An 18,526-nucleotide genomic window follows, 5' to 3' on the forward strand; every position below is an offset into this window, starting at 1 on the left:
TCCCCTGCTTGTCCCTATCTGCTTTACACCTTCCTCGGTATGATTTGTAACCCTGCCTCTTGTCATCTCCCTTTTTCCCTGTATCTCCCTTTCTCTTTGGGGTGCATGCGTACAGCTATGCGGGCTGTTGAGCAGAGCCCAAGCTGGCAGCCCCATCACTGACATTTCCTGGCCAGCACAGGGTGCAGTAACAAGGAATACAGCAGAAAACGAGTTTCCAGCATGAAGCAGCTGCCAGGCCACGTGTCCCTGCTGACATGCAGCCTGACAAGGACAGGTCCAGTCTGCCAGGACCAGTCTGAGCAGGAACAGCATCTCCAGGAGCTGGCTGAGAGCCCAGGAGGGAAGAGCACCTCCGGTAACAGCTCAATAACAGCAGAGAGAGATAGGAGAGAAGCTGAGGGTCAGGAGAGAGCTTGCAACAACCATGAGCTTCAATTTACTGAAAACAGCAGAGGCTGCCTGAAATAAAGCTCCTTCTCATATCAGCCGACACTCAAGGCAACTGCATTTTTCACCATCAAAGCAAAACCAAGAAGCTTTGCTGTCTGCAATTACTCACAGACCTTAGCTGGGAAGTAATCCTGCCACTCAAAATTTTAGCGAGAGAAATGCTTTCTCAGGCTCCTGGAAGGACCACACAGCACAGACATGCCAGAGACGTTCCCAGGTAATATACATGCGTATCAGATGCAAAACTCTTTTCATAAGTACATCTTACTCTTAAGCAGACAGCCCTTAAAATAGGAGTAGCTGAACTGAAGGCTGGGAGTGGAACTGCGAAACGTTTGCAGCGACCCATCCAGGTCACTGCTAACTCCAAATACACATTTAGCAGCCAACATTCCTCAAAGAAAGGTTAGGAGATGACATCTGCTCACTTGGAGGCTCTCAGGCCAATGGTGCTATTGGGAAATAGCCCTTGGGGTGGGTTCATCTCGACCACCCCCTGATCCCTGCCATCCAGGGAAGCTGAAGACCTGCCTTACCCCAAAGGAGGAGTCTCCAAGAGCAGAGATGACCCGCATCCTGTTCCAAAAACCATAAGGAGGTGCAGAGGGCTAGCAGAGATGTGGACATCTTTGTTGCCTAGCAAACTGAATCCCACCCTCTGCAGCGACACAGCAATAGGACCTCTGTATAGGCTTACTTTTTGGATACACAGAAATAGCTGTTTTGTAACGAAAGGCAAAGCATGGACCCAGCACTTATTCCCCCTGGAATATTCCTACAAGATTCATCAGTGCTTAAAGTGATTTTGTCTCCCCACCACCCCTGCAGACTGGCCTTTCTGCCTCTGGGTTCTTGCACATACCCGGGAGTGCAGCACTCAGGGACTGAATTACCACGGTTATAATTCTCGGCTGTGTACTTTTAACTACAGTGAGGCATTGGCAGAGCTCAGCACTCTAATTCACCTCCATGTAAACATGATTATTTTAAATGAACTCCAGATGAGGTTTAACTGTAAAAACATCTCCAGGTTTTGAAGCATTTTTAAGTGTTCAGCTCGGAGTTGTTTTTGTTACGGCAAGAACTTACCCTTTCTTCAGTTTACAAAGAGTATTTTCAGAATTAATGACATCCCAACACCCATCCCCACCCCCCAACTATAACATGGTGCTTGAACTAAAGTCACAAGTCTGAAAATTAAGCTGCAGTGGGATTTCACGGTCAGGATTTTCCCTTTCTTAGCTGGCTGTTCCTTTCCTTACAAGCAGGCATGCTTTCTGGTTTCAAAGCCAAGCTGAAGAAGTGAAAACAGTAAGAGGAATTCACTTGGCTGCATTTCTTTCAATGTTTCTGGCATAGGGTTCCCATTATAGCTTGCAAGGAGAAGTGGCAGAAGAACATTGTGTATACATGGTAATGGTTGTACTTTCTCTGAACAGACATGCTTCTAGGAGGCGGCAGATTAAAAACTGGTGTTACTTCAGATAGAGAAAAATAACATCTTGCCAGTTGTCTTTATTTGTAGGGACCCATGATTTATGCTTTCCCATTTGTAGAGGGCTTGAGAGAAATGGGTCACGTGGGCTCTGTTTAGATAATCCCTGAGGAAATTCAGACTACAAGAGGCAAGGAGAGACAGGGTTTGTTCTCGTAGATGAGAGAGGCTGGGAAACGGTAGGGAGATGCAAGATTTCCTCAAGATCCTGGAATGAAGTTCAAGGCTCTGATTTTCTGAAAAGATTGAGTGTGGGTTGTGAGGAGGAAGCAATTAAGATAACAACAAAAATAGTTCAGGTAGGCAGGGATGAGCAGTTCTTTGCTGTTATTTATTGGCCCAGTACAGAGAAAAAAAGTGTTCCTCCCTAAAGGATCTTTACCTGTCAAACAGTACAACAAGAAGACACAAAACTGTTTCTACAAGCATGAAAGAGGGATCTGTCACCCTCTGACCCACACTCCTGCTCTTTGTTTTCCATAAGGGTGCTTTTTTGTGGTGCAGTCCCCATCTCATCCATCTGCACCCTCCTGGTTTTAGCAGGACTTGCAGAAACCAGACACTGTCATCCCTACAAAGGTCTATAAGAACCTAAACAAAACCACTGGCATCCCCTGCCCTGAACAACACCCTTATCGAAATTAGAAGAGGCAAGAGTGCGACTGCTTTGAAAAAGAAAATACTTATTGCAAAGAAGGCTTTAGTTAATTTATCTGGGGAAACAAAACAAAATCAACTGTTCAAAGTTTGGCATTGAAAGAGGCAATGGCACAGCAACCCGAGCACAGAATGGGAAATCCTCCTCAGTCTTGAGCTGCAAAGCTTATCGGCCAGAGGAGTCCCTTACTCTACAGCACCTGGCACCATACTGCCTAGGAAACTGCATTAAACAATCGGCATTAACAGACATTAAGTACTATTTAAGCAGATGCTGGGTTTCACAGCAAGTACCAGGTTTGATCCATGGCTCAGTGCCCACTGCTTTGGCATAGGTGCTGATTAAAGAAACGCAGCAGGGAAGGAGCCACGACTCTGCAGCACGGAAAGGGAAGACAGTATTTATGTGACAGATGCAGGATGCTGAATGCCCTTCTCCAAGGGCATATCACGCAGGAAGAGCACAATTTCCAAGACTGTCAGAATAAAAAGAAGGGGGGTGGGGGCGGTGCGAAAATGACAGGATGCTACTCACCCAGCAAAATCACTGGAAGAAGCATCTCCCAGAACCCATTAAAAATAATCTCTAAGTCATCATTTCAGTGGCCAGATTTTTACATGGTGATTAAACAGTTGGCTATCCAGGTGGTAACAGGCTGCAGGGTAAGTACAACTGGACGTATATTAAGGAACAGGCACCAACTGGGGGAGATATTTTCAGCTGACAGTAAGAAATCGGTGTGCTGAGACAGTAGAGCAAGGAAGGACCCCACAGATATGACCGCAGTGTGTCCCTGCACGGGGGGCTCTGCCTGCAGCCAGTTAAAGGCAAAATGAAATGTTAGCAACCCTAATTTGCAGGGCTGAGCACTCCTGCTGGGAAAAGACAGAGCCAAGAAAGGGCCTGAAGAGTCAGAGCTGGTGCTCTGCCTGCCCAGGGCAGGCAGGACAAAGACTGCCACTGCTGGCAGTGCCCTGCTTGATGCCTGCCACGATCACTGCCTTCCTCCCAAATGTCCCTCCTGGCAGCTGCCTGGGCTTCCAGCTCATCGGCAAAGTAGACGGCAGTAGCAGGATTGTAGCTTTCCAGTTGGTTTCAGTTTTTTGATGTTTAGTAAAGTTCTTTACTCAGCACCCACTCAACTCTTCAGGTGACTGATTTTTGCATCTCTCTCCCAACTATTTTTCTGAGAACTGCCGTAGACCTGCAATGGCAACTACATGGGCAAGAACTCCATTGGCTTTTAGTTCAAGCTATTTCAGGGTCTTCATGTGTCTTCACGTAACCCATCAAGGTAATCAATGGCTTCACTGCAAGACCCATCAGCCTAGAAGACCTACAGGCCTTTGGGGCGAAGGGTGCTCAGAACTATGATGCTTCTCTGCCCCAAGCAAGCTCTGCAGAGGGGTGAAAAAGCACCTCTTCCCAAAATGGCCCTTTCTTGGACTGGAAATACTGGGGAATGACCTTGTCCATGAACAAAGTGCTTCACAGGCTTCTGATTCCACTTCTGATTTAACATTCTGGTTTCTAACCTAGGGAGGAAGCAACGTACAAGGAAGAAAAATAACTCCTAAATCATGAGTCCACTTTCTGCACTCACCTCTGAAGGCAGAGAATGAGACCAAAAGGGGGTTTCACCTTCTACCCACAATACAACAAAAGCTCTAGATGTGGATACAGGATTGTGGGTTTGTATTATTGCCATCACAGAAGCAGGGCCCAGGCCATTATTATGGCCATGTCACCATAGTGAGATCTCAAATTTTTTTGAGATTTCTGACAAAAGCTTCTGTTGAGGTTCCCTCACCTGTTTCTGTAATGAGATGTCAAAAGGACAACCCTGGAGAGGCAGAGAAGAGCCCCATCTGGCTGAAGAAGCCACAAAGAGGTGTCCAGAATTCTTCCTGGCTTAGCATTATCTCAATGCACAAGCACAATAATGAATATTTTAGAGACAACTTTTGACAACATGTATCTAAATCGTGAGTGCAGCAGAAGGGGAGAAAAAAAAAGAAGAGCTCCTTTGGAACACACCTGCCAACCAATAAAAATAACACAATGCTTATACAACAGCTGTCAGTCCCACACAGAAAACATTGCTAGACACCTGTAGAAAGGATGTCACATCAATTCTGTAGGATACAATCGTCTTGCCTTTCTGTCTTAAACTCTTGTGTCAAGTGTTAACAGCGAGCTGTTAAACAGCTGCAGGATTCCAGCTCTTAAATGGCTACATTTCAGACTGGGATCCAGCAAATTTTTGTACATGTGTAATTTTAAACATCTGAGTCCTTAATGCACAGGGAGGAGGTTGGCACATACATCTATACCTGGTCAGGACAGAAATAACATCCAGTAGTGATTTGTAAAGCACCTTGCAAGGTTAGCATATGTTTTTAGCAGATAATTTTGGCAACTTCCATCTCTGAGCTATGAAGGGGAACAACAGAAAACTCACTTTATCCACTTTCCCACAATTCAGGTAAGATTAAGCGTGCACATGACATTTTCTGCTTCCTATACTGAAAACCAAGATAAGTCAGCTGAACAGGGGAAGGGTGACACAGGCATCAGACAAACTACCTACCAGCTTATGGCTGGAGTCCTGTCCCAAGAGCCTGTACTGACCTGGAAGCAGAGATCTCCACTTGTGCCAGGAATTTCATGATATCCCTGTAGATCCACCCGTTCTCTTTATTGCTGCCACACTCACCATACAGCATCTCTGTGTTTTCTTCAGGGAGGGGGAGAGGATGAGAAAAAAAAACCCGTGGATTTTGAGCACCTCACTTCCAAAGCACCAGATTTTGCTTACCAAAGTCAGAAGATGCTCTGCAAATATAAACACTTCTGACATTTCAGTTTTGCACTTTCCTACACTGCAAGTCCAATGTATGAACAAATACTCTCGTTTGAGCGTTTTCCTAGTTTAAGACATGAGCAAGCTTCACCAGGGATTCAGTCAAACCAAAAAATAAAGCCAGGGTTTTGGTTTCCACACTACAATCCTGAAATCCAGTAACACTCTCCTAACCTCTTTGCTGCTGAGAATTACCTGAAATATAGCTGTAAAGAGGTGTTTTTTTAATACTTTTCCTGGATGGAATTCTATTTGATGCTGTTAAGCTTTGATGACATACCCCAATGACTTGCTTGGAAGAAATCCATTTAGCAAGCTTGCAAATCATGCTGTTTCAGTTCTGTGAGTGCCCATGAGAAATGTGCGTTTTCAATCATAAAAGCTGTAGAAACAAAACGGAACTTGGCGAGATGCAGACAGACGAAAGAAAGATTTCTGGAAAGATCGTTCTGGGCATCATCTCAAGGGATGTGGAGGAAAAGAAAGCTATCAGAAGTACTCAACATGGATTCACCAAGGGGAAATCTTGTCTGACTAATCTGATAGCCTTCTATGATGGCATGACTGGGTGGATAGATGAGGGGAGGGTGGTAGATGTGGTCTACCTTGACTTCAGCAAGGCGTTCGACACGGTCTCCCACAGCATCCTCATAGGGAAGCTTAGGAAGTGTGGGTTAGATGAATGGACAGTGGGGTGGACAGAAAACTGGTTGAAAGACAGAGCTCAGAGGGTTGTGATTAGGGGCACAGAGTCTAGTTGGAGGTCAGTGACGAGTGGTGTTCCCCAGGGGTCAGTACTGGGTCCAGTCCTGTTCAATATATTCATCAATGACCTGGATGAGGGGATAGAGTGCACCCTCAGCAAGTTTGCTGATGACACAAAGCTGGGAGGGGTGGCTGACACACCAGAAGGCTGTGCCGCCATACAGAGAGACCTGGACAGGCTGGAGATCTGGGCAGAGAGGAACCTTATGAAATTCAGTAAGGGCAAGTGTAGGGTGCTGCACCTGGGGAGGAATAACCCCATGCACCAGTACAGGTTGGGGGCTGACCTGCTGGAGAGCAGCTGTGTGGAAAGAGACCTGGGAGTCCTGGTGGACAACAGGATGACCATGAGCCAGCAATGTGCCCTTGTGGCCAAAAAGGCCACTAGCATCCTGGGGTGCATCCAGAAGAGTGTGGCAAGCAGAGATCGAGGGAGGTCATCCTCCCCCTCTGTTCTGCCTTGGTGAGGCCTCATCTGGAGCACTGTGTCCAGTTCTGGGCTCCCCAGTTCAAGACGGACAGGGAACCCCTGGAGAGGGTGCAGCAAAGGGCTACCAAGATGATCAGGGGACTGGAACACCTCTCTTATGAAGAAAGGCTGAGGGATTTGGGTCTCTTCAGTCTAGAAAAAAGAAGACTGAGGGGGGATCTTAGCAGTGCTTATAAATACTTAAAGGATATATATACAGGAAGGAAATAAATTAAATTTCCTTAAAGGAAATAAACACAGGAGGATGGGGCCAGGCTCTTTTCAGTGGTGCCCATTAACAGGACAAGAGGTGATGGGCACAAACTTGAGCATAGGAAGTTCCACCTAAACATGAGGAGGAACTTCTTTCCTTTGAGGGTGGCAGAGCCCTGGCACAGGCTGCCCAGAGAGGTGGTGGAGTCTCCGTCTCTGGAGACATTCAAACCCCACCTGGATGCGTTCCTGTGCAACCTGCTCTAGGTGACCCTGCTCTGGCAGGGGAGTTGGACTAGATGATCTCCAGAGGTCCCTTCCAACCCTACGATTCTGTGAACTCCTTATCACAGCTTGGCTGTGTTCATAGAACACCTGCTTACCATTTCAAACTCCGGAAAACTATTTACTAGAATCTGAAATACAAGACTGAATCCAAAAGTAAGAAATAGATAAATTCCTAGAAGATACTTTTTTTTTTCCATTTCAAAGGAAAAATGAAGACTCTGATTAAAACCAAAGCCTCCCAGCCCTGCAGCCTTTACTTTTCCTAGGAATATAAATACTTTTAATAGACCTATGCACGGGGTGCCAGATTTACAGAGGTCCCCTTTTGTTTATGTGGCAGGATACTTCATTTTGGGGAAGCTTTGGGGAAGGAAAAGCAAATAGTTTGCACTTTTTTCACACCTCCAAAATTCTTTTTGAATGGGAACAGCGGAGGTTGCAGTGGGGATGAACAATTAGCATGTCCCACTGCCACAGTGTAATCCCCACCAGTAGCAGATCTTTGTAGCACAGCGCCAGGCACCCAGAAGCTTCCAAGAAGATCAGTCAGTCATGTTGAGTTGAGAAAGAATGTAACTCTAGGGGGATTTTTAAAATTGATTGAAAATGGCCTTCACTGGGGATTTTCTGACATATTTTCATAAAAACACAGATCATTTCTTCAGGATTCAGTCAACGACAATCACACCACCTTTGACTTAGATGCATTTGTTCCCAAGAAGAGAAAAATAAGATAACTTAGAGCAAAATGTGAGATGCTCAGCACTGCAGACAGTAAAATCTGACACAGTTATATTCCTAGTATGATGAGACAACTGCCTCTCTCACCGGCCAGGGCTGTTTCATCCTTTCCTGTGCACTCTCCTTGCCTGTGTATCCATCTGCTGTCTCCTGTCTCATCCTTAGTTTGTCAGCTCTCCGCATGTCTTTGATTAGATTACTGTACTTTGTTTAGCAAACTGCAGTCCTCATCCAGGCCTACAGCTTTGGACACAAAAACAGTACAGCTCATTTTCTATTTACACTGCGACAAAGGGGACGTAAATTATATATTAGCATCCTAAAAACCTAGCAGATTGACAGAGTGTGTGGAACATAATTTCATGAAGGTTTTCTCTTGCAGGAAAGCTGGTTGAAGAAGCTCTTGTTCTCCCCACTGCATTTCATTATCCTGAAATGTAAAAGAACATCTCCACCTTCCCCAAAAAGGCTACTGTCTTTTAAAGCATTGATTGTGCCAATAGTCTGATTTATAGCGCAATTCCACAGACGGCAGCATCAGCACAACCTCACAGATGCTCGCCTCTGCTGGTGGCTTGTCACAGTGTAAGAATATCTAGAAGCAGCTTTACCACTGCAGATAATGCGTGTGGCATCACATGCTGAAAACCAGCTCCCAGTAATGCTGTCTCACTTGTACCTTTTCTTTTTTTAAAGTGCTGTTGCATGTTGCATGAATCCTGCCATGCTTTTAACCCTCACCCAAAGCCACTATTTACATGTCTGCCAAGACAGACAAGAAATCAACTCTACAACACACTAAAGAGACTCCCTTTAATGTTGAATCCTCTGGATATTACTAACGTGAATGGTTGAAGCCCTTTCTTTTTCCATTTACCTTTGCAGATTCTGCAGCAAGTCAACTGAATCTTGTGGTCAATGAGATCAAAATAAAACCAAGAGCAACTTCTAATCTTTCTCTATTACAGAGAGATTAAATCAGTGCAGGCAGCCTCACCTCTGTGCCTGGGAATATCATGGAACAGATCCTCCTAGAAGCTATGCTAAGGCATGCAGAAGACATGGAGGTGATTCAAGACAGCCAGCATGGCTTCACCAGGGGCAAGTCCTGCCTGACCAACCCAGTGGCTTTCTACAATGGAGTGACTGCATCAGTGGAGGAGGGGAGAGCTATGGATACCATCTATCTGGACTTCTGCAAGGCCTTTGACACGGTCCCCCACAACATCTCTAAGTTGGAGAGATACAGATTTGATGGGTGGACTGTTCGGTGGATAAGGAACTGGCTGGATGCTCGCATCCAGAGGGTGGTGGTCAATAGCTCGATGTCCAGATAGAGAGGGGTGACAAGTGGTGCCCCTCAGGGATCCGTACTGGGACCGGTGCTGTTCAACATCTTCATCAGTAACAGGGACAGTGGGATCACGTGCACCCTCAGCAAGTTTGACGACGACACTAAGCTGAGTGGTGCAGTCGATCTGCCAGAGGGATGGGATGTCATCCAGAGGGACCTGGATGAGCTAGAGAGGTGGGCCTGAGCAAACCTTATGAAGTTCAACAAGGCCAAGTGCAAGGTCCTACACATGGGTTGGGACAATCCTCATTATCAATACAGGCTGGGGGATGACGTGATAGAGAGCAGCCCTGCAGAAAAGGACTTGGGGGTACTCGTGGATGAAAAGCTGGACATGAGCCAACAATGTGCACTTGCAGCCCAGAAGGCCAATCATATCCCGGGCTGCATCAAAAGAAGTGTGGCCAGCAGCTCCAGAGGGGTGATTCTGCCCCTCTACTCTGCTCTCGTGAGACCCCACCTGGAGTACTGTGTCCAGCTCTGGAACCCTCAGCACAAGAAGGACATGGATCTGTTGGAGTGGGTCCAGAGGAGGGCCACGAAGATGATCAAAGGGCTGGAGCACCTCTCCTACGAAGACAGGCTGAGAGAGTTGGGGCTGTTCAGCCTGGAGAAGAGAAGGCTCCAGGGAGACCTTACAGCAGCCTTCCAGTACCTGAAGGGGGCCTACAAGAAAGCTGGGGAGGGGCTGTTTGCAAGGGCATGTAGCAATAGGACGAGGGGCAATGGCTTTAAACTAGAGCAGGGCAGGTTTAGATTAGACATTAGGAAGAAGCTCTTCGCAATGAGGGTGGTGAGACACTGGAACAGGTTGCCCAGAGAGGTGGTGGAGGCCCCATCCCTGGAGGCATTAAAGGCCAGTCTTGATTAGGCTCTGAGCAATCTAATCTAGTTAAAGATGTCCTTGCAGGGGGGTTGGACTAGATGACCTTTAAAGGTCCCTTCCAACCCAACACATTCTATGATTCTATGGTTCCATAAAATAAGAGTAATGGGAATTGTTCATGGTTATGGGTATCTGCAACAACAAAATGCCTCCTATTAAGTGATGCAGGGAAGTTGTGCAGATGAAGTTATATGCTCTGGTGTCAGAACAAGGTCCAAGTCGACCAGAAAGGAGTACTTTTTCCTAGCTTTTGAGAGATGCCTTCATGCTCCATGTCTTTGAAAGTGCCACAGTATCTCCCCTTTTCCACAGATATCCCATGAAAAGCTCAGACTGGATGAGGAACACAGCAAAAGATGTGTTTGCCCTGTCTGGAGAAGAGCTCCTTTCCTAGTTTTCCTACTGGAACATGTCTAAATTCCTCTTTTTTTGTTCTGCTTAGATGCTGCCTGGGGCAGATGATCCTGCCTTTCCCCATAGCCACTGCTGAATCGACCATGTTGTCCTGATTGAGACAATAAAAAGTTGAGCCGTCTCTGGGAGGGTGACTAGAGATTTTCGTGCTTCTGAAGGGTTGAGATTGCAGCAACCAGCTCTGTCTCATGAGAAGGAGAAATTTATATTAAAAAATGTAAACAAATAACCTTACCCACACAATTGTTCATTCAGGCATGTTTCAAGATGTGAAATCTTTAGCGAAACAAGCATCAAAATGCTGAAAAATTCTTGTAATTCCCCAAAAAGAATAAGGATAAGAATAATAACAATAATAACATAATAACAATACAAATTCTAATGGTCTCTTTTAGATGCAATTTTGAATTACTGACTTGCGATAGCAGTCTTCTAAGGATGAACAAGCTCTGAAGATGCATAGAAACACAATTTTCCTGCAAACTTTGGTTTCAAATATATTTCCCTTTGGCTCAACATTTTCACAGTACTGACATTATACTGAGCCAAGCATTTTTTTCCATCAGTGAGACAGACTTTTGCCATGGATTTTAATACTCACCATGATTCTGAAAGAATTGCATTTTATTTGCTTAAAAATATTTGATATATTCACAAACAGAATCATTGCCTAAATTTATAATCATCACAAAATTATAAGAAAAAAAGTAGAAAATAAATAGTACTGAAAGACTGGAATTTTGATGAAACACCCAAGCTATCACAGTGGGCAGACAAATGTACCAATGACAAAATCTTTTGACAGTGACGGACATAAAAAGCCACGAGCTTTAAAATGTATCTGTCCCTGCAAAATCTGAATTGCCACGTATGCTACTCATACTCTGCGTTTCACTATCTATGTCCATGGAAGGCAGCTTCACTGACACCTTGGCCGCAGAAACATGGGAATTCATGTGTGAGGCAGCATCCTCTCCTAAAAAAAAAAAAACAAAGCAGAACAAAACCCATTATTTGCTGTCTATGACAAACAACTAAACTGCACTGAAGTCATCTCCATATTGCATCATTCCATGGAAATACAAAGACACAGATACCCTTACTGTCCACAGTTCTGAGCCATTTCAAAGAGTGCTGTTCTAGCCATTGGAGTTCTCTTTATCAGGTAACAAAGGGATGAATTTCTCTGCATATGTGGACTGGGTTGTATTTACATATAGATACACCATACATACAAACACATGTACATTTATAATCTCCAGTAGGCCCAGAATAATTTCAAATATGTATACTGGTGTTTTCTACAGAATGAAATGACATCCATAGATACTAACAGTATTTCTAAATTCCATCTATATCTGTATGTCCGTTTGCATCAAACTTTTAGAAAACATTCCAATTGTTCAATACCACCTATCTATGTACAATCATAAAGGGCAAAGCAATCCAAGTTGAAGCCATTTGCTACAAGTAGTACAGAGAAAAACACCCTACCAATGCTTCAGCTTCTCAAAACATAGGTGAGAAGTTGTTTTAGCTATTCCCTATCCCCAGTCCATTTCCCTGGCTCATTAAGGGTCCTTCTTGCTGCTCCTTTGTGGTCTATCTCCCTTCTTTCATCCTCTGACAGACTCCAGAGAAAATGTACACAGCCTCCCCCCGGACACGTGGCTTGCAGGACTTTACAAGTCACATTCATTTTCCAGCAAGTCTGAGATAGTACCTTGCCACTTCCCATTCTTGCTATCTGGATGTCCTGGGAGAGGGACAAGCCCCCATACAGCCCAGCCACCATCCAGCAGCCCCTGAGGGCTGCACAGCTGTGCAAGATCACTGAAATGCTGACAAAGTACTCCTGTCCGGGAAACACTGGAGAGGTAGAAAACAACCTGTAGCCAGATACCAGAGATGGGAATGGAGAAGGGCCATGGGCAAGAGTTACTATATTTAACCAGAGGAAAGAACCAAGATTAATCAATTCACAGAGCAGGGGGAGCAAGACATGAATCAGGATACAGACAGAATAAAGGAGGACAGGAGAAATGGCACTGGATGAATGTTACAACATTCACAAAACATTTTGTGAGTTTTGAAAGAGCATTTTAGCATTTCAGTTGTCCTTGGGACATTTATTTTAAGTGCAGCAGCTACAAGCAAAACAAACATATATGAGACTGTCTGCAACAGCAAAGGCTCTCTTGGATTTTGTTCTTACTCCAATAAGCTGTAACAATTCTCCCTTCCTCTGTGATAGACTAGGTAATTAAAACACTATTTTCCAAATAAAACCAAGAAGTTAGGCTTTCTTTCACCCCAGTTAATTATCTACTATGTCACTGTAGTAGTAACCTGCTTTCATCTGACTTGTAGCAAAGCACACTTCAAATGGCTAATTAAAACAACAAAAACTCACTGCTAAAATAAAATTTCATCTGGTGTTTTTCATGCTAGAACAGCTGCCAACAGCCTAGGAAGTCAAACGTGGATGAGGCCAAAGACAGTAAAGCCCGTACATGCAGCGACCTGTGCCAGACAAGCCTCCTGTCCCTCGGGAAGGCAGGGCTCTGGAGAGTTAGCAAGAGCACAAGTACATTTTTTTGTGTCCCTAGGGCATCAACACGACACCTGCCCGCTACGGTCACTTATGCAGTTTGCAAGAAGCAATATCCATATTTTCACTGGACTATCCTCACTAGTTGGACAGCTTTCGTCACCCCCAGCCCGAACCCCTCTATAAAGCACAGCTGTCAAGTAAGAAGACATGAGAAATCCTACATCTTCTGAATGTGATTCCAAAGGACGTTTATGGTAACACCACAAAGATGTGCAAGCAACGTACATGTTTTGTTTTTCCAGAAGTACTTCCATGAGCTTAGTCTGTAGCCATGTTTGCGTGATAAAAATAGGTTATTCAGAAAGGGAACAGAAGAAAAGCAAAGCGTTTAATTGGTTAGACGTGAAGCTGACACACAGTAAAGACGTGAATGTGTAACGTCCAAGGAAACCTTGTAAATCATCCTAGACGCTAAAGCAGCTCTCCAACACTATATGTAGTTTAATGCTTTCAAAGCTTGACTTTGTTAATAATTTCCACAGTAATGCCACATTCCATGATGTCATTGTTTCAACAGCTGTTTTCAGGTTTGTTAAAGAAAAAAGAAAAAAACGTGTGGTGGTGGTGATGGGGGAAGAATATTCCCTTATCCCAAAGCTCCATAGTAACTTCCCAAGTATTTGATTCTGGGTTGCTGAAAGAAAGTATCATATTAGTCTACATTCTCCCTAGCACATACTCTAATATATTTTACAGGTATACTATAGTTCACTTTTATGATAGATATAAAATGTTGAAAGGACAGAATTATTAAAAGAATAATTCCATCTACTTGCTCAACAGAAAAGTTACCAGTTATCTAAATATACCTAAAGAAAAGTAAACATTTCCCTTTTTTTAAAGACAGAAATGTGAAGTCTTTGACTTTGTCAGATGCACACAAAAAATACAGAACCTGGATTTTCAACATTTTAACTGTAAAAAAAATATGGATATCCTATTTCGGCTACAAGGGAGATTCTGCTCTGTGACTGTAACTTTCCAGGATAGAAAGCTGCTAGTCCTGAAACTCTACATTGGCCCAAAGATACAACTATTGAGTAACTTCTGCATGTGCTTTATCATTATCACCTCTTGCTTAATCTAACCTCATGAGTGCACAGTGCATACAACACATTCGTATATACGTATAGGGATGGGTATGTGAATAATTACACAACTACGAGCACACAGGTTTCAATGCTTGTGTTCCTGCTCACATGTATGCTATTTACTGATGTCTGTATTTGCCTTTTGCTGTACATCAGTGATAGCACTTGTATAGTCCCTGGCCTGCTCCTTCTTTAACAATGTGATATTCCATTTTATTTCTTTCCCCCATCAGAGAACAGCTCATAACCAATACTACAATGGTTTCCTCTTAAACATTGAGCTCTTCACCGCCACAACTATGCAAACTGCAATGGTGCTTATAATCTTTTGATATGTCATAAAAACAGAAGGGAAAATTCCTCCATTTACAAAGCAGTGCAGGGCAGGAAGGCAGGTAAACTTCGCAGCTTTTTTCCCCCTCTTGAGAGGCTCTAGAAGTATGCAGTACAATTTTGTAATCATGTACTTAGATGTATTTATAAAATTTTTCCTTGTTAAAATCCAATAAATGGAATACGTGACCTGAGGTGACCTCCAGTTCTCCAAATTCATTGTCACCATCTAATAGAAAACATTCATATAAACTTTGAAAACTGACACGCTTAATAAGTGTGTAAGGGTCCTTGACTGGTAGAAACTCAACAGTGACTGAAAACGTCTTGGTGACCCACAGATGGAAAAGGTCAGATTTCAAATTAGAGATTTTTCCTGCTCTTGCCAATCTATAACAAATTCATGTACAGTATTAAATTTCCAGATCTTTGGTTAACAGAAACATAAAAATGAATGGTGTGTAAACCATCCGGTGACCTGTGAAGGGAGTTTTTCTCTAAGAGGTACCGTCACACAGAGAGAGTATGCTATATACAAGTGTATTGTGAATGTATGCCAAATGGAAAAGGAATTAAACACCCTGAAGGGAGGTTTGGTTACTAATACCATATTGGCAACAGTAAGAACAAAGAAAAATGTTTAAATCTTTCTTTTAAAATTTTTCTATTTAGCAAAATAAAAAGACTAAACGAGGCTGACTTTTAAGCCAAATAAAAATGATGTGCTTTAACTCCTTTGAGTCAGTGTCCCTGCAATAAATAAAACTTCTATTTTTAATCTATCTGGATGTAAAACAGACCCATATCTTATAAGTGAAAAGAGCTATCTTCAAGGGGAGGGATCTGAAGGATCAGGACCCACGTTATTGTTTCAGTACAAGAACAGAACCATAATTACTGTAATTATCTACATACTACTAATTAAAATTTAAGAACAACCATCACTTCACAGCAACCCTGTGACACAGCAACCCTTGACACTATCCTGCACAACATCCTGGTCTCTAAATTGGAAAGACATGGATATGATGGATGGACCACTCAGTGGATAAGGAATTAGCTGGATGGCTGCACTCAAACAGTTGCAGTCAACGGCTCAATGTCCAAGTGGAAATCAGTGATGAGTGGCGTTCCTCAGGGGTCAGGGACCATTGCTGTTTAACATCTTTGTTGGCAACATGGACAGTGGGATTAAATGCACCCTCAGCAAGTTTGCCAATGACACCAAGCTGTGAGGAGGGAATGGATGCCATCCAGACGGACCTGAACAGGCTTGAGAGGTGAGCCCATGCGAACCTCATGAAGTTCAACCAGGCCAAGTGCAAGGTCCTGCACCTGGGTCACAGCAATTCCAAGCCCAGATACAGGCTGGGAGAATAGACTGAGGGCAGCCCTGAGGCGGAGGACTTGAGGGTGTTGGTTGATGAGAAGCTCAGCATGAGCCGGCAATGTGCACTTGCAGCCCAGAACGCCAACTGCATCCTGGGCTGCATCAAAAAAAAGAGTGGCCAGCAGGTTGAGGGAGGTTATTCTGCCCCTCTACTCTGCTCTCATGAGACCCCACTCCAGAGTACTGCGTCCAGCTTTGGAGTCCTCAGCACAAGAAGGACATAGACCTGTTGGAACGGGTCCAGACGAGGACCACGAAGATGATCAGAGGGCTGGAGCACGTATGCTATGAGGACAGGCTGAGAGAGTCGGGGCTGTTCAGCCTGGAGAAGAGAAGGCTCCAAGAAGACCTTATAACGTCCTTCCAGTACCTGAAGGGGGCCTACAGGAGAGATGCGGAGGGACTCTTTATGAGGGAGTGTAGCAATAGGACGAGGGGTAATGGTTTTAAACAGAAAGAGGGTAGATTTAGATTAGATATTAGGAAGAAATTCTTTACTCTGAGGGTGGTGAGGCACTGGAACAGGTTGCCCAGAGAAGTTGTGGATGCCCTTTCCTCAGAAGTGTTCGAGACCAGGCTGGATGGGGCTTTGAGCAGCCTGGGCCAGTGGGAGGTGTCCCTGCCCAGGGCAGGGGGGTTGGAATGAGATGATTTTTAAGGTCCCTTCCAGCCCAAACCATTCTATGTTTCTATGATAATAAGGCTCCAAGCATATGTAAAAACAATTCCAGTGCAGTGTTCTCCTTTAATAGCACAGGTTGATATGAATGGCTTGTTTCTTCTTCTGCCAGATTCCAGCTGCTTCACTTTGTTTATTACTGACTTCAAAGTTTAAAACACTGTCCTGCCCCAACAAATAATTTAATCCAGATGGCATTATCTCAAGTGTCTGGAGCACTGGGGATAGCACAGCACCTGCAGATCTGTAACTCAGCATCTTAAAACCTTCAATGAAAGTGCCTTTTTTTTTAAAATCTTTGTCATTCCCCCATTTTGCTTTTTCCCTACAAAAAAAGATTTACATCTGGGATACAGTTACAAAGACTGTTAGCAGGGAAACAGAGTTGTCAGAAAATCTTTACGGTAATGACGGTAAAGTAGAAGAATACCTACAAGCCCAAAGGTAACAGAACCGCTATCAGTAGAAACATTTTATCTGCTGCTTTTATGTGTAAATAAAGATGTGAGGTACATATTTGTGCCAATGTGTATCCAATCCATGTCTCCGTGGATATCTATAGGGTACCAAAGAAAAATTCACTCCTTTTCATATGTAGTTGTAACAGGCAAATTACCAAGTACAGCAATCCAAGAAGCAGCATTTTTGTCAAAATCAAAATTATTCCAGACTTACTGGGTGAACATATACTGGTAAGAAACTGATAAATGTTTTGATGTAAGCAATTCTGAAGGCTACACTGAAAGGATAAAATACACTGCAATGTGAGTCATGTTATTAATTATAAGAACAGTATTTCCAGTTCAGACTCATGTCTAGCTATACTTTGTATATTGACTACATAATTCAATGCTTCTGGAATTTAATGGCTTATAGAGTTGCGAGTGGGCATGGTAAGGAACTCGTCACATGTTGGCGATGGTAAAGAATACGACATTCTCAAAAATAAGCATGACCATCAGCGGTGGTTCAAATAGTCCAATTGTTTGGACAAAATTATTCTCCATTCATTAGAAATGATAGCTCCTCCACTTTTCTAGCTCTGGACCACTTCCACCTTGAATCCACGTGTGTATCTATGTTATTGTGGAGAAAGTGTCCTCTCAGCTCTGCTAGAAACGAAGCAAAAATCTTTAAGCACGTGTGCTTTTTAGAGCAGGGACTCTGTTCTCATTATGTAAATGCTTTGCTATGCATAGGGCCCCGGGCTGCATGTCAGACAGCTGCCTTCCACTAGGACAGGAATACAGAAAGCAAGAACAAAATGGTCTGCAAATGCCTGCAGATCTGTTCTTGTAACTCAAAAACAAGCTGCGCCTAACCAAGCTGGTTTCATGCAAACAGAAATGACTCTAGGCAACCTTAGGCCAAATTTCTAGGGCTGAGTTACATGAAAGGGATAGATTTACAATTAAAACACTTGAGTTCTTTTACAGAAATGGACAGACATCTGTAGGACTTGAGCCAAAAATGTCTGGATTTAGAAGTATGATTCTACTGCTTGAGATGAAAAAGCACAGTTTAATTCTAAAAGGCTTCAGCCAACTCATAAACCTCCATAAGTGGGCCACAGACACCAGTGGAGACAGAAAACTGTATAGTATGAGTTCAGTTCAAGTTTTGACCTAAACTTGGCAAATTCCATCTTCACATGGTGTAATGTACTTACAGAAACTCCGCATACAAGCACACAGAAAATAAACATGCATACACACACTGCTTTCCTTTTTTTGTTTGTTTCTTTAAACCCTGATGTATATCCTAGCTATAAATATTTCTGAAAAGAAAATAAATTCAGATCCTGGGTCAGTAAAGGAGGG

The 18,526-nt window shown here is 43.7% G+C and overlaps 1 protein-coding gene across 12 annotated transcripts in view; it reads right to left on the bottom strand.

The window, feature by feature from the left end:
* Nucleotides 1-11,205: 11,205 nt before the first annotated feature.
* The window catches only part of KIAA0586 (KIAA0586 ortholog), a 76,320-nt gene continuing 68,999 nt past the window's right edge, over nt 11,206-18,526 (bottom strand). For all 12 annotated transcript variants that reach the window (XM_054201418.1, XM_054201412.1, XM_054201421.1 and 9 more), the window contains one exon: nt 11,206-11,575. In XM_054201418.1, the coding sequence (XP_054057393.1) occupies nt 11,494-11,575 (82 nt within the window). In that variant the 3' untranslated portion in view covers nt 11,206-11,493. The remainder of the gene's footprint in view (nt 11,576-18,526) is intronic.

The sequence above is a fragment of the Rissa tridactyla genome, chromosome 4 (assembly GCF_028500815.1).
Source record: "Rissa tridactyla isolate bRisTri1 chromosome 4, bRisTri1.patW.cur.20221130, whole genome shotgun sequence".
In the NCBI taxonomy this organism is placed as follows: Eukaryota; Metazoa; Chordata; class Aves; order Charadriiformes; family Laridae; genus Rissa; species Rissa tridactyla.